This window comes from Bos indicus x Bos taurus, chromosome 18, assembly GCF_003369695.1.
Source record: "Bos indicus x Bos taurus breed Angus x Brahman F1 hybrid chromosome 18, Bos_hybrid_MaternalHap_v2.0, whole genome shotgun sequence".
Taxonomy (NCBI): Eukaryota; Metazoa; Chordata; class Mammalia; order Artiodactyla; family Bovidae; genus Bos; species Bos indicus x Bos taurus.
The window spans coordinates 2,054,296-2,077,979 of record NC_040093.1 but is presented as its reverse complement, the minus strand read 5'-3'; the positions used below and the strand labels follow the sequence as shown (position 1 = coordinate 2,077,979).

Here is a 23,684-nt window from a genome sequence, read left to right as displayed (position 1 = left end):
TTTCTATCAGAGTCCTGATTACAGTTGCTTTTATTTGTAAATTTGCTAACTTTATATACTCCCCAAGTCTTCATGAAAGGTAAGGATTTAATTCATCCCACCAAGTGGCTTATAATAGCTCCTCTGATGTGTTTTAACTTCAAATACAACTAACCTACATTTCTTCTATCGACTTTAGACAGATCTCCTGAATCCTCTCCATATACCATGAGCATACTGCCCCTTATCCTTGCTTCAAGCACTTACTTCCCTGTCAGCCTCCCACCATCCAGTCTATCAGCTGTATTTTGCCTTTATGTTATTAAATAGATATTACACTGTGTGTGTATATATATATATAATATATACACATACATACACACACATAGACTTCAGTGATTTGTCTATTTTAAAGCTGGAAATAAGGGGCTTCCCTGTGGCTCAGCTGGTAAAGAATCCACCGCAATGCAGGAGACCTGGGTTTGATCCCTGGGTTGGGAAGATACCCTGGAGAATGGAAAGGCTACCCACCCCAGTATTCTGGCCTGGAGAATTCCATGGATGATACAGTCCAGTCCATGGGGTCTGTTATACACATACATGCACAAATATACAGAGACTTAAGGGATTTGTCTATTTTAAAGCTGGAAATAAAATAGCATTAGATCATTATCACTGTATAAATATTCTCGTAAGAGTCAGAGCCAAGCATTGTTGAAGATTACATTTCCTCCTCTACAAGTCCAGTGTTACGATCCCAGTACTCACTTAAATTTTTTTTTCCCATATTCTGTTTCCAAAGTCATGTCACATTTTATGGGGCTTGCTTTATATTAGGACCATGGTATCTGGTATGGCTTCTCCTTTGTTTTTTCCCCAAGCCAATAATTGTCTGTCTGTCCTTCTGATGAATGTTTGTTTTCACCATATTACAGAAATCCTCAAACTCTGTGTTTTCTATTTAATGTAACCCATCCCTTCCTTTCTCCCTGAAGTTTCTCTTCACTGACTCCCTGGATATCTAGCCTACCAGAAATTTGGTCTGATTTTTACAGTGATCATCCTAGTCACCCTCAACACCACTTTACTAGGTTAGATTCTGTTTTTTCCCTTTTCCATCCAGATTTTGCTAAAGCTAATCATTCACTGCCCTATTGAAAGACAAGTGGAAGTAAACTGAAGCAAACTGTATATACAGAATATCAGTATTGGGCCTCATGTTTCGCTACTGTTCCAGTATAAACCTCTAGATTCAAAGCAGTTTCAAGTCCTAAGTTGGAAGCTGCTGTTCTGTATTCTACAATCTAATATTGCTCACCTGAGGGAAGGCTAATGCTATCTCGATCATTATTCTTTATTAGGAGAAATTCACATTTTTTTAAAGCTTTTAGGATAGTGTCCTCTTTAGTGTTACAGAATTCCACAAGCATATTTCTGGGTGTTTTTTAAAATTTTTTTCTATTATAATATGGTTTTTGCCAGTTCAGCCTGCCCAACATTCAAGTGAGCTATTCCTAGCTGAGAATTCATAACTTTCTTCAGTTTAGATTCTTAATCATTTGACACATTCTTATTTTCTCATAATTATTTGTGTGTGTGTGTGTATGTGTGGTGGAACTCATATTAACTAGATGGGCCTTCTACTAGACTTCGAAGTCCCTTTTTCTTCCAAATTTATGAAATGGAAGAATTTCCCCAACTTTCTTTGAAACTTTCTAACAGTAATTTTTTTTTTTTAGGAGTTGTCTTCTTTTTGGTAGCTTCTCATATTTGCTTTAAAAGTGTAACATCTATTCCAGTCTCAAATGTACATTTTTATTCTCATTCTGTAACTTCACCTGCTCCAGGTTTAGTCTGTCTCTTAGTCTTCATCATGCTGATACTCTTCCATCATCTGTGATGATCCTCAGCTGTCTGTTCACATTTGAGAATGATACTGTTTGATTCTCCTAGGTAGACAGTAGGACTTTGGTTATTCTCACTATCTAGGTAGACAGTAGGACTTTGGTTATTCTCACTATAGATCTGTTCCGCTGAATGAAGTGATTTACTGGGATTTCAGTGTGCCTGGGAAGGGCTGGAGAGATGATGAGAGTCTCCAAATTCCAGGAAAGGTTTCAACTTAAGATACCAACTCTCATTCTAGTTGCTGTAGTTCTCCGCAAGTTCACTGAATTTTTTCATAGTTTTAATGACAACATTCTTATTTAAAACATTACAGATAATGATAAATCTACCCTCTTGACCAGAATGTCCAATTCCAGGTCCCTCCGCAAAACACAAATTGGATATGTCTGTTCAGGACTTATTTCTGTGTATTTGCAGTTATAGAAATGTATTAGAAATGTATTTTAAATATATAGTCTCTTATTAATCTGCAAATTTTTAATCAGTGCCTTTTAGTCAAATCCTTGTATTACCAGTCCATCCTTTTAAACTAGTGCCAGTATTTCTGTATTGTTGGAAATTTAAATAGCTCTCAGTTTCATGTACTAACCATACTGCCCTCTGAAGGGATTAGTTAATGTTTTAACAACTTCATTGCTTCCAAAGTGGTACTGATAAGAGTAGTTATTTCTCTATACAACTGCCAGGTTTTTAAGATTAGATTATTTAAATTTGCATCTCTTACTACTAGCAAGGCTAAGCGGGGACTCAGTGTCAGCGGTCTGCATTTCTTCTGACTTACCCATTATTATCCTTTGTTCATTTTTATTCTCCCTTGGTTGTCCTTTACCTACTTATAGGTATTCTTACATCCTTCCTTTAGTATTTTATTACAGCTTTTCCCCATTCTGTTTCTTTTGTCTTTTTAAAAGCATGCTGCAGTCCATGGGATTGCAAAGAGTTGGACAAGACTTAGTGACCGAACAACTTTTGATACAATCAAGTTGTTCATTAATCTTTACTTTGTGGCTTTCGTTTTTGTTTAGTTTAGGAAGATGTATCCAACAGCAAAGTCATAGGCATATCCTATTATGTTTTCTCCCAATACTTTAACATTTAGGATTTTATTCACCTAGAACTAATCTTTCTGAATGGTGTGAAAGACGGATCCAATTTACTTTACTTACAGACGAGTGCAATGGGAAAGCTTTGGTAGGGATACTAACATAACTTTCACATAAAAAATCATATAAACTGTCGTGTCATTGTTACCTCCAGCCTCTACACAAGCTAACTTAGAGCATGAGCTTCTCTAGGGACCTTTGGACAGACTTGACTTGCCATTAGTGAAATCCATCAGGCAGACATTTCAAGTCACAGCTGTTTCTGCTACATTTCATGAATAAGCACTTTTTTCCCTTTTGTTTTTAACAAAATTTGATTCTTTTCTGATACCTTTTATCTGTTATAGGATATGGTAGGGTAATTGCAAAAGAAAGCCTTGAAAATTCTGATATTGACAAGTCACCTTTACATCAGTACACAGAAGTACCTCCTCTCCTGTGCTTCTTCAGTGCAAATTTTATCAATCCAGTATTGAAAGATGGTAGTTCACTTGTTTAACTTGTATTCTGATCCTTTTGAGAGTTGGTACTTAGCATTTTCATCAGTTATCTCTTTACACTCCTTACCCATTAGGGAAGAGGTGTCATTTTCTAAATGATTTGGAGGAGTACTTATATGTTAAGGATATGAATCTCATAGGTTAAACATATTTTACTAATGTTTTCAAATTCTAATGTTTAAAAACCTTTTGTACTATCTTTGACTATATAAAAGCTCATTAATGTTTTTATATAGTCAAGAATCCATGTGTGTGGTTTCTGGATCTCATGTTGTATTTAGGGAGATTGTTTTCCATGATGATGTATGGTATCCTCTAATGACTCTGTTTTGCATTTGGATAAAAGAATGAGACAGTTGTTTTGTACAGAAATAACTTTGAGCAGAATCTCATGTACCAATACTGTTAAGCTACTACAGTGAGCTATCACCTTTATTACATGTTTCCTTTATGTGTATGTCTGTTGTGTGTTTGTGTTGATAAACACGATGTTTCAGGCCTTGAATTCTTAGGATTCTGTTAGGTACAAAGAATCAATAGATTAATTTGGGGCTTACTAACATCTGTATAATACTGAATCTTCCCCTACAGAAGGATAAAATGTCTGTTCTTCTCATCCTCCATTAAACTTCACTCATTTTCTTTGTACTTATAGTCACATGAGAATTGGTTCCAGCACTGATTGCATGAAGCCTTCAGGAGTCAGGAAGTAATAAAGTGTAAAACAAGTCAGATGTAAGACAACAGGCAGTAGTTTGAACTGTGGAAAAGTGGAAAACAAATGCCCATCTAAAGGTACTTATTTTAAATTTCACACAAATCAAACATGTTTATGAGTTTTGACTTATAGTTTTGATTTCTTTTCCCTCTGGTCTTGGAATTACAGCTTAGAAACTAACACCTTTTCTATTTAAATGACATGGATTTAACATGATTCATCTACCTGGAATTAGGAACGGTGAGTAAAATTTTGTTTTCTAATCTTCTTTGGTTATTGATCTTCTAAAGTTTTCTGTCTTTTGAGGACTATATTGCCTTTGTCTAAATGTAAATGACGAATACATCTCAGTAAATTTTACTTATTGATGTTTAACACCTGGTTTCTTAAAAGTGTTGAATATATAATGAAGTTAATTTTTAATTTTAATCAACAAAATCATATTTCCATGTTTGTACTGAAACAGAAGCAACCATCTTAACTCTATCATCATGAACTCCAGCATTAACTCTACTGTGTTGGATGCCCTTTCCACTCAGCTTCAGAACAAGGGCTGCTCTTTCTACTCAAAAGTCTTTAGTCTCCTGGGTCTTGAGCTGTTTTTGTTATTTCATCGATAATCACTGCTAAGATGATCAGGTCTTCTTTGTATACAGTTATCTTTTTATTTTACATTAATGTTTATTGATTATGCTAGGCACTGTGCTGAGCAATTTACATGCATTATCTCATTTAATCCTCCCATTAACTTTTGAGGTAGTACCATTATTATTTCTGTAATAGAAATAAAAAGACAAGATGCTTACAAGGGACAAAATGTTTCTCCACAACTAGAGGGCTAGAAAATGGAACAGTAAGAACTGGAACCCTGATCTAGTTGTTGCTGCAATATGAATTCTGAATTTTGATAAGTAGCCCAGGAATGAGATGGTCACATGAAATGGGACTCTGAAAGGTAAAGTGGGACAAGGTACTGGGGGCAGGGGTCTTTTAGACTATTTTGAGCAATGTGCACCTTGCCCTAAGCCCTATGGGATGCCAGTGAAGGGTTTTAATGAAGAAGTGATATGGTCAGACTCTTGAAATACAAGTTTGACTGCAATATGGATTACTAACAGGAAATGGTAAATACAGGGGGGTGGGTTAGAAAGCCCTTCCCATCGTCTGTGTCAAATAGATTATTGTGTATTGGACAAACATTAATAGAATGGAAATGGATTAATGGAGTCAGATTCAAGGCATATTTAGGAGATAAAACCTACAGGTCTTGGCAGCTGACTGGACATAGAGGCTGAGGGGGAGGAAAGAGTCAAGAATGACTCCATAGTGTGGATTCTCTCATGATGAGCGAGGTGTGCTCGCTGCCTGAAAGATTTCCTGCAGTCCTTACACTCATAGGGTCTCTCTCCAGTATGAATTCTCTGATGTAGAGTTAGAGACCCACTGTAGCTAAAGGCTTTCCCACAAATGTTACATTCATAAGGTTTCTCTCCAGTATGAATTCGCTGATGCTGAGCAAGGCCTGCATTCTGGCTAAACGTTTTCCTACATTCCTTACACATGTAAGGTTTCTCTCCAGTATGACTTCTCTGATGTTGTGCAAGTGACGAACTGTTGCTAAAGGCCTTCCCACATTCAATACATTCATAGGGTTTCTCTCCAGTGTGAACCCTCTGATGTTGATCAAGGTATGCGATCTGGCTGAAGGCTTTCCTACATACTTTACATTCATAAGGTTTCTCTCCAGTATGAACCCTCTGGTGTTGAGCAAGGTGTGCATACTGGCTGAAGGTTTTCCTACATTCCTTACATTCATAGGGTCTCTCTCCTGTATGAATCCTCTGATGTACAATTAGGTATCCACGATGGCTAAAGGCTTTCGCACACACGTGACATACATAAGGTTTCTCTCCGGTGTGAATTCTCTGATGCTGAGCAAGAAATGAACCATTACTAAAGGCCTTTCCACACTCGATACATTCAAAAGGTCTCTCTCCAGTATGAACTCTCTGGTGTTGAGTCAGGTGTGCAATCTGGCTGAAGGCCTTTTTACACTCTTTACACTGATAAGGTTTCTCTCCAGTGTGAACTCTCTGGTGTTGAGCAAGGTGGGCATTCTGGCTGAAGGCTTTCCTGCATTCCTTACACTCATAGGGTTTCTCTCCAGTGTGGATTCTTTTATGTTGAGCTAGGTTTGCACTCTGACTGAAAGTTTTCCCACATTCGACACATGCATAGGGCTTCTCTCCAGTATGAATTCTCTGATGAAGAGTGAGAGATGAGCTCTGGTTGAACACCTTCTCACATTCATTACACTTCAAGAGTTTCTTTTCTACATAGACTTTCTTACGTTTCATTTCGATAGGTTTCTTCCGGTAACTTCTCTTTTGTGGCTCATGCTTATTACGTTTCTGCTTTATATCAAAGATTGTATCCTGATGGAAAGTTTGCCAGGACTTAGTATATTCATTACTGTGATCCTCATTTAGGATTTCTCTCTGAGTGACGATCAGCTGACTAGCATGTACCTCCTGAGTTCCCAACTGGTTCTTAAACCAGTCCTTACTTTTAGAGTCTCCTCTCCAACTGGAGCAGTTGAGGTTATAACTAAGATGGCTTCTTCCCATCATCATTACTTTGGATGATTCTTCATAAATAACTTGCTTTGATGGAAATTCCTTATTTTTAAATGTATACTCCCAACCTACAAGATATCAAAAAAACAAACATCTTTTGTATTTATGCATTAGAAAAGAACTTCTAAAACACAAACTGGTAAATGAACTACATACATAAGTTCAAGAATGTAATAGCTGTTAAATGCAGTCTAACAATGAGATTATAAAGAATGAAAATGTAGGAAAATTTATTAAGAAAATACCTCATGCATAACTATTAAGGTAACCCATCAGAAAATCACAATCATTATATATATATATTAATATAAGTCTGCAAACACCCTTCCTCTCTTGCCTCAGGTTAGCCTGCATTCAAGGTAAGTTTGTTAGCTTTAAAAAAGAAAACTTCATGTCAATGTGGCTAAAAAAAAAAATCTATTAGATCCCCACATCCCAAAACACACCAGGTGTCATTAATTGCCATGAAAGTGTTAGTCACTCAGTTGTGTCTAACTCTTCGCTACCCCATGGACTGTAGGCCGCTAGGCTCCTCTGTCCATGAGATTCTCCAGGCAAGAATACTGGAGTGGGTTGCCATTTCCTTTTCCAGGTGATCTTCCCGACCCCGGGACTGAACCTGCGTCTCCTACGTTGCAGGCGGGTTCTTTACTGTCTTGAGCCACCAGGGAACCCTATTAATTGCCACAGGCTATATATAAAACTCTATGGTTAAACTTTAGCAGTCTGAAAATAGTCTTCCTGAGTTATCATTTTCTGTGTGATATGTTCCACCCAAGTGTAAATTTTCAGCTGATACTCAAGCCAAGATGCCTTCATATTGAAATAAGTTTGTTTCAAATTGTTGGTTTTATTAATCTGCCATAGGCCTTTATTTGCCTTATCTTTTCCACTCCTAAATCAAATCACCTATTACTCTGTTCAAGACTTTCCAGTGGTTTCTCACCTTATCTGTAGTAAAACCAGACTTCCTATTATGATTTACAAAAGCAATGTAGCACAGAAACATAAATGTAAAATGATACAAAATTATAGCAAATAAAATCCAGGAAAATATGAAAGCATAATCCTGACCAAGTGGAGTTCATCCCACAAATGCAAGGTTGGTTTCATATATGAAAATCAGTATAATTCACCACATTAACAGATTAAAGATAGAAATCATATGGTTGTTTCAATCAGTATAGAAGTATTTCACTAAATTTAACATGTTTATTATAAAAATTCTCAGCAAAGTAGGAATAGAAAGGAACTTCCTCAAGCTGATAAAGGGCATCTAAGAAATATCTGTAACAACTTAATGGTGAAAGAGTGAATACATTTCCCCTTAAGATTGAGAACAGTGCAAGTAAATTTGCTCTTAACCAATGCTATTCAACAGTACAAGAAATCCTAGCTATTTATTTCAATAAGAAATAAAGTTGTATCTGCAGATAACATTACTTTTCATGGTTTCCCTGGTTGCTCAGCTGGTAAAGAATCTGCCTGCAATGCAGGAGACCTGGATTCAATCCCTGGGTTGGGAAGATCCCCTGGAGAAGTGAACAGCTCTCCACTCCAGTATTCTGGCCTGGAGAATTCCATGGACTGTATAGTCCATAGGGTCGCAAAGAGTCAGAGACGACTGATCACACATGCACACATTACTGGAAAAAACTTATATCTAAAAAATTACGTATCTTATATCCATAAAACTGTATCTCTTTCTATATAGATATATAAATATAATAATTATAAGAAGCCACTACACTGGATATGACAAAATACTGCTAATAGAACTAAGACTGTAAAAAATGGCTAAATTTCAGGAATTGGAAAACAATGATATTAGGATGTCAATGATAAAACAATGATATTAGTTCCCTCTAAATTGATACATAGATTCAACACAATCCCAAACAAAACCCCAGCAGGGTTTTTAGGTAGAAATGCTCAACTTCATTCTAGAATTTATATGGAAATGCAGATGATCTATTAAAATAGTCAAAGTGATTTTACAAATTCAACTGGTGTCAGAATTTACTATAAAGCTCTAGTAATCAGGACAGTCTGGTACTGGTGAAAGGACAGACATACATAGATCAATGGAAAAGAACAGAGTTCAGAACTTAACCCACACATACATGGTCAACTGATTTTCAACAAAGATACCAAAAAGACAATATAATGGGGAAGGGAAAGTCTTTTAAAAAAGGGTACTGGAGCAACTGTGTATCTGAAAAACAGCCACAGACTCCTACAGAGAACACACCGTGGTTGCCGAGGGGGAGGAGGGCTGGGGAGGGGAGGATCTGGAGTTTGGGACTAGGGCTGCAGACTGTCATACAGGATGGCAAACCAGGCCCCCTGTGGAGCACAGGGAGCGACACGTGCGGACCCCTGAGCCGCTCTGCTGTACAGCAGAAATCAACACAGCACTGTAATCAGCTGTACTTCAATAAAATCATTTTAAATACAAAATAACTTGAGAAGATATGGTGAGGATATGGAGCACACGAACTCTACTACAAATGCTGAAGGGAATGAAAATACCATCTCCTTGGAGAACTAAAGTGATACATATTCCTGTCATATGACTCAGTTTTTCTACTTTTTTTTTAAGCTGGTATTAAAAAAATTTTTTAATCCCTTTCCTGTGTTGTGTTAGCTTCTGCTGTACAGCAAAGTGTGACTACATGTGTGCATGTATCCCCTCCCTCTTGAGCCTTCCTCCCACAACCCCCACCCGTTTCTCCACTTTTAGATATTTACCTAAGAGAAATGAAAATGTATGTCCCCACAAAGTCCTGTACGTGACCACTTCATATTGCCCACACTGCAAACAACCCAAAGGTGCATCAGTAGGTGAGTGGCAAAACAGAGGTGTGGACCGTCTGCACGCTAGACTGACACTCAGCAATAAAAAGGGTAAGTCACTCACACGTGCAACAGTGTGATTTTCAAAATAAATTTTGATGGTGAAGTAAACCGAATAGTATGATTCCATTTAGTTTAAATGCAAACTAATCTAAAACAACAAAGGTTCGTTTGGAGCCAGAGTGGAGAAGAATGGACTGCAAAAAGGCACAAGCTAGCTTCTGGGGTGATGGAAACATTTTGTGTCTTCATTACAGTGATGGTTTCATGGATGTAGACAGCTGTCAGAACTCATCACACTGTAATTTACATAAATGCAATTTACTGTCTTATAAAGTTAAGAAAAATTATGGATGGAAACAAAGACTAAGTAAAGACAGACTTTAGTGACATAAAGTAAAAGTCATGTAACAAGCATTTACACTGAAAATACTCTCACTTGGAACCTATAGAATAGTTAAAAAAAAAAAAAAAGCTATATATTAGGTCATATAAAATCCTCAACTCGTTAGAAAATAGAATTAGTAGTAACTGCTATCCTGATCAAATATGATAGAACAATTTGATCAAAATACAGTAAAATCAGAAAACTTTCTGTTAAACAAACTTATGTAAATGGGAATTAAAAGAAAAGTTGTCTAGGAAATGGAAATAAAACCACTAAATATCAAATACAGCTGAAACTATATTAAGAAATTAAAACCTCTAATAATTTCATTAGTGAATTAAGAGACAATGAAATAACAGTTTAAGCTTTTTTCAGTTTTTTCGCATTTTCCAACAAATGGAAACAAAGTAAGTCTAAGGAATTAGTAAAAAGAAAAACAGAAAATAGAGAATTAGAAAAAGGGAGAATGATGAAGCTATATTTTATATTAACAGATATAGCCAAAAGCTGGAATTTAAAAATAAATAAGCAAAACTGATTCATGAGTAGCAACCTAACAACTAAAAAAATTAGCTATATAAAATAAGAAATTAAAATAGGATATTTCATACTACAGTACAAAACAAACAGAATTGTAAGCAATTATTATGCTCAGGTTCATGGAAATAAACCTGATAACTATCTAGAAAAATTAAATTTATATAATTTAACCCAAGGAGGAAGCTATCAGGAGGCCACTTACCAGAGGACACTGAGAAAGCTACCAAAGGTCTACTTCCCTACAGAGGCCCTGGTAAAGAGTTTTTCTTCGAAACTTTAAGACTGCTGACCTCATTCCTTCACACTAACATCTAATCAGACTGTTTTCCTAGCCTCCACTTCCCTCCAGTGGTATGCTGCACTTCTTCACTAGGAAATCTTCCCATCAGATAATTCTCTTACTGTCCTAAGTCAAATTCATCTTTTCTTCTACAAACCTGTTCTTCCTTTTGACTTGTTTCTGTTAAATGCTATCACCTTCCAGTTACCCAGACTTGAAGAAAATACTACCAGAAGTATTTTTCCTTTTATGGTTTATAAACGTCAGAATAATCCTAAAAATTTAATAGAATGATTTTCTCAAAGTAGAAACCTGAATCTTGGTAAGAGATTAAGTGAATAAATAAATGAATCAGTCCTTCAGTCTAAAAGGAATGAATGAGTGAAAAGGAAAAAAAAATGCATTACTGCATCTAGATGTTTAAACACAGGATTGGAGCAACTTGTGTAAAACTGAAAAGCAAAGACAAGGAGACGCTGTGACATTTGGATCCAGAGAACAGGAAGAGGTCATCTGAGAGGACAGTACTGTGTGAGAGAGTGAATCCGAGGAGAGTTTAGTTGGGGAGCTCAGGCCAGAGACACCTCTGTCTCTTCCCAGGCCTGGAGCCCTTTGACGCTACCCAGGAAGCATCAGTTAGGAGCTGGACTTTTCAGACTAGCTGAGCTTTTCCTGGCAGGGGTCTCTCCAGCCCTGGGTCTTGCTCACTCACCAGGGCATGCTCCCCTCGGCCCCTCCTCCTTCACCATCCAGGGCTCCTTTCCTTGCTCCAGTAATGAGATCACATCCGGCTTAGAAACCGAAACGCCTGCTCACAAGAAATAAAAAGGGGCATTAGCCAGGCCCATCAGTCAGATCAAGCTGCTTGGTCACTGGGAAGGGGAGGGAGCTGAGGGCAAGGTGACGAGTTCTGGGGGTGGGGAGACGGAGCTGCATGAACATCCAACCAAGCTGCCAACTCCACAGAGCTACACTCATCTGGGGGAGCAGTAGTGAGGTGCAGCAGAGGCTCCCCAAACGTGGCACTGGAAAGCAGCCTCCGTGCGGATTCCGCCTTACAGGGAGACCTCCTCACCCAGCGATACCAGGCTCCTGTAGTTGTCCAGCATCACCGTCCTGTACAGACTCCTCTGAGCAGGGTTCAGCCATTCCCACTCCTCTTGCGAGAAATTGACAGCCACGTCCCTAAATGTCACCAGATCCTGAAATGACACAGACACGTTCCTGCTCGACTGGTGTTCTTACCCTCACATGAGTATAGTTTAAAAAGTTAAATGGCCTGTGTTCTTAGAAATACTGCATATAGTGAAATTTCCTGTCAGGATCTTGGGGTCTGTGCAACATGACTTCTCTGTGCTTAGTCTTGATACTCTGTCATGGAAAGTACACAATTTCAGAGACTGAACTGATGGAGAAAAGATAAAGTGAAAATTGGCAAGAAGAGAACACTGTAAACAATCAAATGTGAAATAATTCAGTACTCAAACTACATGCTAGAGCATTTCTCAGTGTGGAAAATCAGGACAGACTGGAGCAGTGAAAAAAGGCCTCGAGGAGGAGGCAGAAACATGGGTTAGGCTCAATTTTTATGTGCTTTTTCCCAAATTATGCAACTGAATGATCAGTGTTCCAGCTGTATCAATTAGGTATATATAAAAATATATTTGATGCTCACTGTATTGGTACTCTAAAATTACACAGAAATGTAATAAAAGCAGTAAAGAAGTTTTATGGTGATTTTGCAAAAGTACAACTTAAATGTATGCCATTACAGAGAACAATCAGGAACAACAAAAGATTACATAACAGCTCTTGATAACATCACTAAGTTTTAAAGACAGTTGTTAACTTACCATACCCCCTAAAAGACAAAGTAATAGTAATTTTAACCACTATTAAGTTAAATAGGGAGCATTTCAAATGTGATAATGCAGTGCATCACAAAACACCTACAGCTCTCACTAGAGAAACACACCCAGTTGTGCACACCTGGGTTGTGTGAACAAGAGTTGCTGAAATGTTCCCACATAGCTCTCAAATACCATGGTTAAATTAAGGATCTTTGTAACATGAAATGAGACCTAGTCTGCTTCCCCAGAATTAAGAAAATACAGATTCTTCCTAATGTAAGTCTGCTCCAGACTTAATTTTTTTTGGCTGTATGATCTGGCACGTGCTTTACAGGTTTGGCACATTCAGAGCAAAACCTACCCTTAAGCTGAACTGACATGCAGCTGCCCTCAACGGCACACGCCCAAACAGCTGAGCCAACCTGTCAGATACTGGAATCCTTCCACGCTGGCTGGTGAACAGCGGCTGCAGGGAGCCCCGCGGGTGGCCATCCTCCCCACAGTCCAGGAGGGAGGGGACACCCGCCCTGCATCAGCGTCCAGGACCCCATCGGGGTAAGTTCTGGATGTGTCCTGGCTGGAGGGGTCGTCAAATATGAATGTCACTCCTATTAACGTGCCTCCTGACAGAGTAGTAATACCCTTACTGAAGATGCATTTAAGCCTATCAGGGATGCTACACGGAAACATTTTTAATGGGAAGGAAAAAAATGAGTCAGTATATGAGTAACTGTCTGAGTAATGGACAAAAACGTTAAGGAAGCTACAAGTGAAGTGAAAGGACACCACGAGACATCAGTTACGTTCTCAGCTTCCATCTTACGTGCTTCAACCTCAAAAACCACTTCTTAACAAAGGGAAATCTGGGAAGTGGGTGAAGGCTTCAAGGAAGGCAACACGGGTTGGGTTCAAAAGATGAAACTTGTGCTAGATAGGACTGGGCACCATCAATCATAAATTCTATTAAAATTCAACCACTTCAATACACTCTTTAAAACTGTGTGCAAAAAAAAGGTTCCACACACCATGTTTTCTGTAGTAGAGGCCAGGCAGGTTTTGCCAGGTAAAGTTCTTATGTTTTTTTTACTTGCACACACACACAAATGGATTCTGGGTTTTGATGACCCGACGATCGTTTTCCTCTTACCCAATGAGATCTGAATACTTTTCAAATGTCTTTATTTTGATTTTATAAAACAGGAATCTTATACCATTTTGTCACCTTATTAAAGAAGCCCAGGAAATAATGTCTGGAGAGAGCCATCAAGATGGCAGAGTAGCAAGACATGAAGCCCACCTTCTCCCACAAATACAAAAGTGAAAGACAGGATTCTCACAGCAGCAAGAGAAGAACAGAGAGTTAGTTACAAGGACACCCCCATGTGGCTCTCAGGTGACTTCTCTACAGAAACACTGCAGGACAGAAGGGACTGGAAAGATATGTTCAAAGACTTGAAAGGGAAAAACTTGCAGCCTAGGCTACTCTTATGGCAAGATTATTTAGAATAAAAAAATTTTTTTGAAAGAAAGAAAATAGTGCCTGGTATTTCTACCCAGTGTTTTTTTCCCCTTTCTAAGTTAAAAACTCGCAAGTCCTAACCCCCAACATCTACCTATCTCCTATAAGCAGTCAAAATGCACAGTATGTATTTGTTCACGTTCCCTTACACAGACATATCTATGATTACGTATTCATTTACTGATAACATCACTCTTGTTAGATGCATATTATTATCAATACATAATGTAAATCAGCCATATCTGATTTACTAACCCCTTGATTATTTTCAATTATGTCAGTCTTAATTTTTCACTATGATGTTACAAAGGTCTCTAGTTATTGTCTTAAAATATATTCCTAAAAGTTCTTCTCTCCATTAAGACTAGGATTTCCCAACTTAACATCAGAAAAAAGTTTAAATTACACTATTCTGGCCTAGTCAGAAAAGGACGTAATGAAAAAAAAAAAAAAAATCAGGTTGGGACTGAAGTTTTGACCTGTAGTCAAAGAAATACTAATAAAAGTTTTTCAGGTAGAAGGAAAATGGAACGAAATGAAAAATAAAAGGAAAATGGAAGCACTGTAGCACAGGAAGAAACTCAGAGCCCCGAAACAATAACTAAATATAACATCTGCTACTGATGATATAGGGGAGTTACCTTGTTGAGAAAGTAGCAAAAGTACCAACTACAGAGGGAAGATTACAGAGGGAAGAAAGATGATCATTACAGTAAGAAGTAACGGATACATATTATCCTAAAGTGGCCACTAAAAGAGTAATAAATAGCCTGTCTGTGAGAATAGAGAAAAAATAAAACATATACTGTTTTATAAGAGGCTTCCCAGGTGGCCAATATAGGAGACACGAGTTCAATCCCTGGGTCGGGAAGATCCCCTGGAGAAGGAAAAGGCAACCCACTCCAGTGTTCTTGCCTGGAGAATCCCGTGGACAGAGGAGCCTGGCAGGCTACAGTCCTGCTCCTACTCCTGCTAAGTCGCTTCAGTCGTGTCCAACTCTGTGTGACCCCATAGACGGCAGCCCACCAGCTCCTCTGTCCACGGGATTCTCCAGGCAAGAACACTGGAGTGGGTTGCCATTCCCTTCTCCCGGGCTACAGTCCATGGGGTCACAAAGAGCCAGACACGACTGAGTGACTAACTTTCACTTTCATGTAACATAAAGATAAAATCTTAAAAATGAGCTGAGATTTGAACAACAGTCTACATAAAGTGGGAGAGCTAGCCAGGCCATCCTCTAGGGGAAGAGAGTTACAGATGAGGAAGGAGCAAATGCAAACGTTCAGAAATAGAGAGGAGCTTGGAACGTTTGAGGGACAGCAAGCCGACCAGCATGACTGGAGCAGACAGCAGTGAAGACGGGAGGAAATGAGGTCTGAGCGCCGGGAGCTGGGCTGTGTGGGACGTGAGAGGCAAGGGAAGGACACAGGACCTCATTCCGTGGAGAAGTGACGTGCTCCAGGACCCCGAGCACTCTGCCCCCAGGAGCCCTTCACTGTCCTGCCACCCTTCTCACGGCATCCGGTGCTGACCCTCAGGAGTACAGCCTGCTGCCTCTGACAGTCACCAACAGTGACGTCTGCACTTCACTCCTTCCTTGGCCTCTCTTTCCTCATTTGGAAAACTGTGTCTCAGAAAACCAGGTTACTCATAATTTTCTTTCTGGCTTTATCATTTTATGAACCTAGAACTCTGGTGTCTAAATAGACTAGCTCGTAGCCACATGTGGTTATTTAAATCAATTAACGTTTTAAAATTCAGTCCTTCAGTCACACGAGTCCGTACACGTGGCTAGCTGCCACGGTGCTGGGCCGTGCAAACAAAGCATCTCTGCCACCAATCGTCACAGTGCTGCTCTGTGTGATATAAAACAAGACAAAGATGTAGCAGTTTGTGGTTTTATTTTTTGTATTTAATCTAGAGAATGTTTTTAGCCTCAAAGTATGAGGAAGAAAAAAATTTCAAGTGAACATCCAGCCCTTCTCCTCTGATTTAAAATATCATTACACTATCATATAATAAACTAGTAGTAAATTCCCTGAAGACAGTATCTATTTTTTTAAGCACAGTGTTGCCAGCACTTAATGTACAGTAAGTCTTTAGTAACGATATGCTCAGTGGGTGAGTAAGTATTTTCCCTTTGTACCTGTAGTTGTTTCTGGACGTTATGTGCTCATCTTTTTGCTTCTCTGGCCCCCATTCTATATTATTTACTGATTTTGTTATTACAGATGTAAGCAGCCAGTTTTTAATGTATATCCAATATTCCCTCCTATCAGTCTCCTTTTTCAAAAAATGTCCTGCAGTTTTCCATATTAACTCTACTAACCTTCACAGAATGATGCAGAATATTCGGTCTGTGGCCTGATGCTAACTCAGGATATCTCATTACTCCCATGGAGTCCTACTCATTAATGCTCACCCAGTGCCTGAAGAAAACTCCTGCCTAGCTGACCCACTCTTTAATACTCAAGACACAACAAATCCCACTCCTCAAAACCACCCTGAGCAAGAGACCCTGTCCTGTACCACAGCTAAGACTTCCCCAGCAGTCCCTGTCTACTCTCAAACTCAGGTCCGTGGAAAAGCTCAAAACTGTTGATCACATCTTAACACCCACTTTGACCTCAATGAATCAAGTCCCTCCAGCGAAGATTTTCATATTCCACCAAGGAGTGTATTTTGGCCTCTTAAGACCTCCCAACTGAACACCTCACCCACAGCAAGTGCTAAACTGTTTCTTGAACAGAAGATGAAAATTGTGTCTGAGGGGGAAAAAAGCTCGCTGCGCTTTGCGGGTGGTGGTGGGGGGGAAATCTCCTTTCACCAGATTGGAAAACATGAGGACCAGGTCACTGAATGAATGGAACTTCAGTAGAGTGGGGAATTTCAGAAGAAAAGCAAAATGTCCATGTAAAATCTGAAAAAACAAGGCATTAAGAGAAGAAATATTTCCTTACCTCGGACATGGCTTTAAGAAATTATGACAGCTCTTCTGCCCTCCTCCTTCTGGCTCCTCTCTGAGCAGTGTTCAGAGAAACACAGCTGGAGAGGGAGGAAGAAAACATAAAATGCCAGGCCTGCCCAAAGCTCTCAGCATTGTCAGCCGAGAAAGTCTCCTTTCCTTCTGGCTGCCCTTCTCCCCACCACAGAAGTAAAGAAGAGGTGTCACTCAATTGGTCTTTGCTATCTAAATCCTTCCACCTACCTGCTTTAAGTACAGTTGATCTATAGTGTTACATTAGTTTCAAGTGTTCAACATAGTGACTCAGTATCTTTAGAGATCATACTCCACTTAAGGGCTTCCCAGGTGGTTCGAGTGGTAAAGAACCCGCCTAACAATGCAGGAGACATAGGAGACACTTTGATCCCTGGGTCAGGAAGATCCCTGGAGAAGGAAATGGCAACCCACTTCAGTATTCTTGCCTGGAGAATCCCAAGGACAGAGGAGCCTGGTGGGCTACAGTCCATGGGCTCCCAAAGAGTCCTACATGACTTAAGCAATTTAACACGCTCATACTCCATTTAAATCTCCCACGTGCTTTAGATCTCAATATGCAACATAAACTCTCTGTGCATAAGAGCTCCTCGTTTATAAGAATAACAGCACCCTTCAGAGTGGCACTGCCAAGTAAGGGGTATGTCCCCCTTCACAAGTAAGGGTATTCATCAGTGAAATTATCCAAGGCTTCATGCTCAAGCAGCTGAGCCCAACCGGGATCCAGATCTGCCTCCCTAGTCTCTTCACTAGAGGATGACATTGAAGGGAAATGTGTCCCCACCCTTTCTACAAAGATGAGATTAAAAAGCTACAAAGTGAATGCCTCAGAGAAAGCATCTTTACACAGGGTAGCCCGCACAGGGGTCGTGTGGTCTGGAGGACCCTGGACCAAAGAGGACTTCCTGCTTCTGGTCCTGGCTTATAAAACACACCGGAAAACCATTCGCTCAACTTTTCTAAGAAATTTCCTCGGGGGGTGGGGAGGGTGTGCAGGTGCAGGGACATGCAGAAACTGTCACCGCAACTCCCTAAGTTACGAGTTACTGTCCACGAACTCCCCTGCCTTGGCGAGTACAGCGGCAGTGGAAGGACCTTCGGTGCCGGAGGAGGTCAAGGCCGGCGCTCAGGGCTCTGCCCGCCGGGCCCGAGGCCGTGTCCTCCCCAGCTCTCTCTCTTCCGTGAACTCCATCTGTCTTCCTCCATCTCGCGTCTGCCCCACTACACAGAGCCCCCAGTCCCGGGGCCCCGGCGCACACACACTCACACACACGCCCCACCGCCCCTCGTGCTGGCGGCTCCCCGGGCGCAGCCTGCGGGGACGCACGGGCACGACGCTGTCTCTCGCGTCCTTAAACTCTTCACACACGGCCGCGCGCACTCCCACGCGCAAGGTCACGCACACAGGGGCGCTGTCACGGGCTGTCACACACGGCCAGACTCGGTTCACACGCAGTGACACGCTCGCTCTGCCCACACACGGTCACGCACACCCTGCCCCCGGCTCCCACCGGCCCCGACGCCCTCAGCCGCCCACCCGCCCGCCGGCCGGCCTGCCCACGCGCCGCGCAGGACGCCTCACCTCTCCTCGCCCGGCGCCGAGCGGCCCGCGGCCGGGGCGGGGACTCGATCTCGCAGCGAGCGGCGGTCTCACAAAGGGGCCGCGGCGCCCGGGCGGGCAGCCGGCGCCGGCCGCGGGGGCCGCCGGGAGCTGGAGTCCTGTACCGGTCCCGGGGCGGCGCGGAGCATGCCGGGACTGCCGGCCCCAGGCGCCGGCAGCTTCCGGCTTCGTCCCCTCGGGTCGTCTCTGCCGCGCTCCCGCAGCCCCGGCCTTCCGACCCAGAGCCGACCCGGCCCAGCCCTCAGGCCGGCGGACCCATGGCCCGGCCGCCGAGTCCGCCTAGACCTGGATGGCCGGCGTGAACTGCGCAGGCGCACCTCGCTCGCATCGCCGAGGCGTCCAGAAACGCTGGGCGCGCGTGGCGGCGGGGCTGTGGGGCGCACGCGCAGTGGCCGCGTCCGTGCGGGCGCCGCAGGTGGGGCTCCGAGCCGGCGCTGGGGTACCGCAGACGGCGGGGTGGGTGTGCGGGCCACGGAGAGCGCCGGGGCTCGGGGCTCTTCCTGTAGCCCCTCTGTCCTCCCGAGCCTTTCATTTGCCACTTACTGAGGGGCTACTGTGTGCCAAGCAGGGCTTCCCACATGGCTCAGTGGTAAAGAATCCGCCTGCCAATGCGGAAGACCTGGGTTCCTTCCCTGGGTCCGGAAGATCTCCTGGAGGAGGACGTGGCAACCCACTCCAGTGTTGTTCCCTGGAGAATCCCATGGACAGAGGAGCCTGGCGGGCTAGAGTCTGACAGGACTGAGCCACCAACGACAGCACAGTTCGCCGAGCACTGTTGCAGGCGCTGGGGACAACTAGGAACGTGCCAAAATCGCCATCCGCGGAGCTGAGGTTCCAGTGTGGGAGAAATTTAATAGGAAAACAGATACTGATAAATACTGGGAATTGATACACGTTATAAAGAAAAGCAGAGCACAAGGCCATTCTTTCAGTACTTGGTTCTTTTACACCCTCTTGTTCCTATTCAGCGTGTGTCTGAAAATGTTTAATAAACTAGCTCTCGTCCAGTCATGCCTCACCTTTTCTGAAATCGCGTTATAGGATATGGAGCTTCAGAGTAACTTCTCATCAAAGGAACCAATGACAAAAACCTGGAAATGTTTATATGGAAGAAATGTACAAAATGCAAATGTTATATTTACAAAGATATTGAAACACTGTATATAGTAATAACATGTTGAATATAAACAACATGGTTAAAAGTAGAGAAATACATTTGTTTGAAATTATAAAACTAATTGTGTGATACTGAAGCAACCTGTATTTCTGGGGCTTTGTTTTTCTTAAAGGGGGAATTAATCTGTTACAACTACATTGCACTATTGGAAAGCTGTTCCTATATATAAAGTAAAAGGAACACAATCCACAAAAACTAGTTGGTTTTGTGTTTTAACGTTGAAATTCCGACTGTACCTAACCTCTGGCTTTCTGAAACAGTGCAAACATGCAAGTTAAGACGTATCAGTAAACATGCAGGTTTTGCAGCCTTTCCCACATTTCACAGATGTATGAAGAATCTTGAATGCCCATAAAGATGTATGGGCATCTTTACCTTGAAGAAGATAGGTGATAACATTTTTTTTTGGTTTTCAACTATTACCTTTTAAGCTTCTGTTGGCAGAACCCTCTACAAAGCTTGCATCAAAATTTACTGTGACTTGCATAAAAAACAAATTTATCATTTTCAAATCAATAATCAGATGTCTGCCTAGCACATTAAATTTAATGGAGTAGTCTAAGTACATGATCTTGAGTACTAGAGTATAGAATCCGAGACAGAAGGACCCATTTACTTTGCTCTCATTGTCACAATGAAGATATATTTGTTTTTTCATGGATTAATACTGGAGCAAATTTAAGTCTGTACTCTATTTTGAGTTAAATTTTATAACAGGCGGAGGTCGAAGTTCTTTTGTTGCTGTGGATGTCCAATGGCGCCAGCATTTTGTTGAAAATGCTATTCTTCCTCCAATAAATTGCTTTAGCACCCGAACACAATTTTAAAATGGGCAAAGGATATGGACAGACATCTCTCCAAAGAATATAAACGAAGTCCAAAGCACTTGAAAAGATGCTCAAATCATCAGTCCTTGCTGCTGCCGCTAAGTCACTTCAGTTGTGTCCGACTCTGTGCGACCCCATAGACAGCAGCCCACCAGGCTCCCCCGTCCCTGGGATTCTCCAGGCAAGAACACTGGAGTGGGTTGCCATTTCCTTCTCCAGCGCATGAAAGTGAAAAGTGAAAGGGAAGTCGCTCAGTCGTGTCTGACTCTCAGCGATCCCAAGGACTGCAGCCCACCAGGCTCCTCCGTCCATGGGAGTTTCCAGGCAAGAGTACTGGAGTGGAGTGCCATTGCCTTCTCCACATCAGTCCTTAGGGAAATTTAAATCAAAACCATGATGACTTGCCATTTCACACCCACAAAAATGGCTGGAATCAAAAAGTCAGACAAACTGTTGGTGAGGATGTGGAGACGCTGAACCTCATACATTGCCAGTGGGAATTTAAAACGAAGTAGCTGCCTTGCGGAAACATTCCAGACATTCCTTAAAAAGCTAGAGTTACTACATGACCCAGCAATTGCAGTCATAGATGTATATATACCTAAGAAAAATGAAAACACACATCTATGCAGAAACTAGTACACAAATGGTTCATAACAGCCATTAATAACAGCTCATTAATAATAATGATGGTTGGAACATTATTCATGATGGCCAGAGTGCAAACAACCCAAATGCCCTTATTATTCAGTCATCAACTGTAATAAAAGCAATGATGTACTGACACCAAGCTACAAGGATGAACCTTGAAAACATTACACTATGTGAAAAGCCAGTCACAAAAGACTACGTATTGTATGAGCCCATTTGATATGAAATATCCAGAATAGGCAAAAATGTCAGAGAAAGTAAATCCGTGGTTGTTTGGGCTGAGGGGAGGAAATGAAGAATGAGCAGGAACATCAGGCTTTCTTCTTTGGTGATGAAAATGTTTCAAGTTTAGGTCCTGCTGATAGTTACACAACCCTGTGAATATGCTGAAATACCTCCAAAGAAGAGCTTCCCTGGTGGCTCAGACGCTAACGAACCTGTCTGCAATGTGGGAGACTTGGGTTCGATCCCTGGGTCAGGAAGATCCCCTGGAAAAGGAAATGATGACCCACTCCAGTATTCCTGCCTGGTAAATTCCATGGACAGAGGAGCCTGGTGGGCTACAGTCCATGGGGTCACAAGGGTCGGACGAGACTAACACGTTAGCCACTGAAGAACGAAAGGGAGGGGACCCTGAGAGTAGGGCAGAATGTCCTCAGCTCCTGCAGCGCCTCTGTTCTTGCACTCCTCCTTTGCTCCTCCCCCTCATTTAAACGCCCAGAACTACAGCTCAGGGAGTGGAGCGCTCCTTCACATACAACATTTAAGGGGGCATCAAAAACCCAAACAGAACCAGAAACCAGAACACACGATACCTCGATGAGATGTTTTTAAAAATAAAGATCAGTGTAAAAAGTTCATTATGAACAAAAAACATCAAAATCTTAGAGACAAGATCTGGCTACTTTATTAAACCAAGAAGTGACTGAGCACAGCAAGACTGAACTTCACAACCTTGAGAACCTACAGTCCAGAAGACAGTTGCAGATTCGAAGCATCTGATTATCGGCGAGCGCTCTAAAGTGACTACTTTTGTTTTTGTAGCCAGTTATCTGTGAGGAGCTAAATTTGAGACTACAAAGATATCCTGTTATCAATCTTCAGCAACAGCTTTAGAATCAGGATGGCTGAAGATATCTTATAGATCTATCATTCCTTCTACATTCACTGGTTGAAATTCTGTAAGTTCTTTCTCTTCTCATTCAGTCATCATTTATTTTAGTATGAATATATGAAATATGTTCACTTATACTGTTACTCTGGAGGAGGCCATGGCACCCCACTCCAGTACTCTTGCCTGGAAAATCCTATGGACAGAGGAGCCTGGTAGGCTGCAGTCCATGGGGTCACTAAGAGTCGGACACGACTGAGCGACTTCACTTTGACTTTTCACTTTCATGCATCAGAGGAGGAAATGGCAACCCACTCCAGTGTTCTTGCCTGGAGAATCCCAGGGACGGGGGAGCCTGGTGGGCTGCCGTCTATGGGGTCACACAGAGTCGGACACGACTGAAGCGACTTAGCAGCAGCAGCGCACTGTTACTCTAATTATACTGACGCTCAGATTGTCATAGTTATGCCCACAAAAGCCCTCCTCAAATGGAATCCTGGAGAATATGCTTCAAAGAGCTTCAACAAATATCTACATCCATGTGATCACCAACTCAATCAAGGTATGCAAGATTTCCATCATCCCCCAAATTCCCCTTCCATTCCTTTTCCAACTTTCCCTGAACCTGTGGACCACAGCAACCACTGATCTTTCTGTCCCTACAGTTTTGCACATTCTAGAATTTCCCTTTAAATAGAAACATGCACAGCTTAAGAACTCAGGGAGACTCCTGTGCATATTTCTGGAGCTCTTTCTCCGAGTACCTCCCTCCCATCCTTCCTTCCTCTTCCACACTCCGCTTGGCAAATTTCAGTTACCTGAGTTTCCCCAGCTCTGCTGTTTGTCTCACTTTAGGAAATCTGGTGTGCTCTGCCTGCGTTCCTCCTTCCTGTATTGTCTGCAATATGCCTCCAGAGAGAAAGCCGTTGCTGCTGTAGAAGTCATTTATTCTCCCCTCTCTCAGGGACCAAAGTCTCGCATTCCCAGGTGTCCAGTACCTGAAAAGACTTGTTTCCTACATA

The 23,684-nt window shown here is 41.7% G+C and overlaps 1 protein-coding gene and 1 long non-coding RNA gene across 4 annotated transcripts; one reads left to right on the top strand and one right to left on the bottom strand.

Moving 5' to 3' along the window:
* Positions 1-767: 767 nt before the first annotated feature.
* ZNF583 (zinc finger protein 583) lies at positions 768-18,966 on the bottom strand. 3 transcript variants are annotated; one of them, XM_027514008.1, is made up of 5 exons: positions 18,858-18,956; positions 17,238-17,322; positions 11,994-12,110; positions 11,621-11,716; positions 768-6,912 (listed from the first exon to the last, which is right to left on the bottom strand). In XM_027514008.1, exons 3-5 carry the CDS (start codon positions 12,055-12,057, stop codon positions 5,453-5,455), a joined length of 1,620 nt encoding a protein of 539 aa, XP_027369809.1. In that variant the 5' UTR covers positions 12,058-12,110; positions 17,238-17,322; positions 18,858-18,956; the 3' UTR covers positions 768-5,452. The 3 variants fall into 3 exon arrangements, with proteins under 3 accessions (XP_027369809.1, XP_027369808.1, XP_027369807.1); XM_027514007.1 differs by lacking the exon at positions 18,858-18,956 and adding an exon at positions 17,486-17,604 and having other exon boundaries at positions 11,984-12,110; XM_027514006.1 differs by having other exon boundaries at positions 1,390-6,912; positions 11,984-12,110; positions 18,858-18,966.
* Positions 4,362-15,128, top strand: LOC113875569. Its single transcript, XR_003506284.1, has 3 exons — positions 4,362-4,448; positions 9,588-9,751; positions 13,093-15,128. It is a non-coding gene; the product is annotated as an uncharacterized LOC113875569 (long non-coding RNA).
* Positions 18,967-23,684: the final 4,718 nt, after the last annotated feature.

What these genes read in the sequence shown, in the direction of transcription:
- ZNF583 (XM_027514006.1), bottom strand. An exon ending in CAGGAGCCTGGTATCGCTGG is followed by an intron (nt 11,717 to 11,983) that starts GTGAGGAGGTCT and finishes TCTTGTGAGCAG; the next exon opens with GCGTTTCGGTTTCTAAGCCG. An exon ending in GCCGAGGGGAGCATGCCCTG is followed by an intron (nt 6,913 to 11,620) that starts GTGAGTGAGCAA and finishes GATATCTTGTAG; the next exon opens with GTTGGGAGTATACATTTAAA.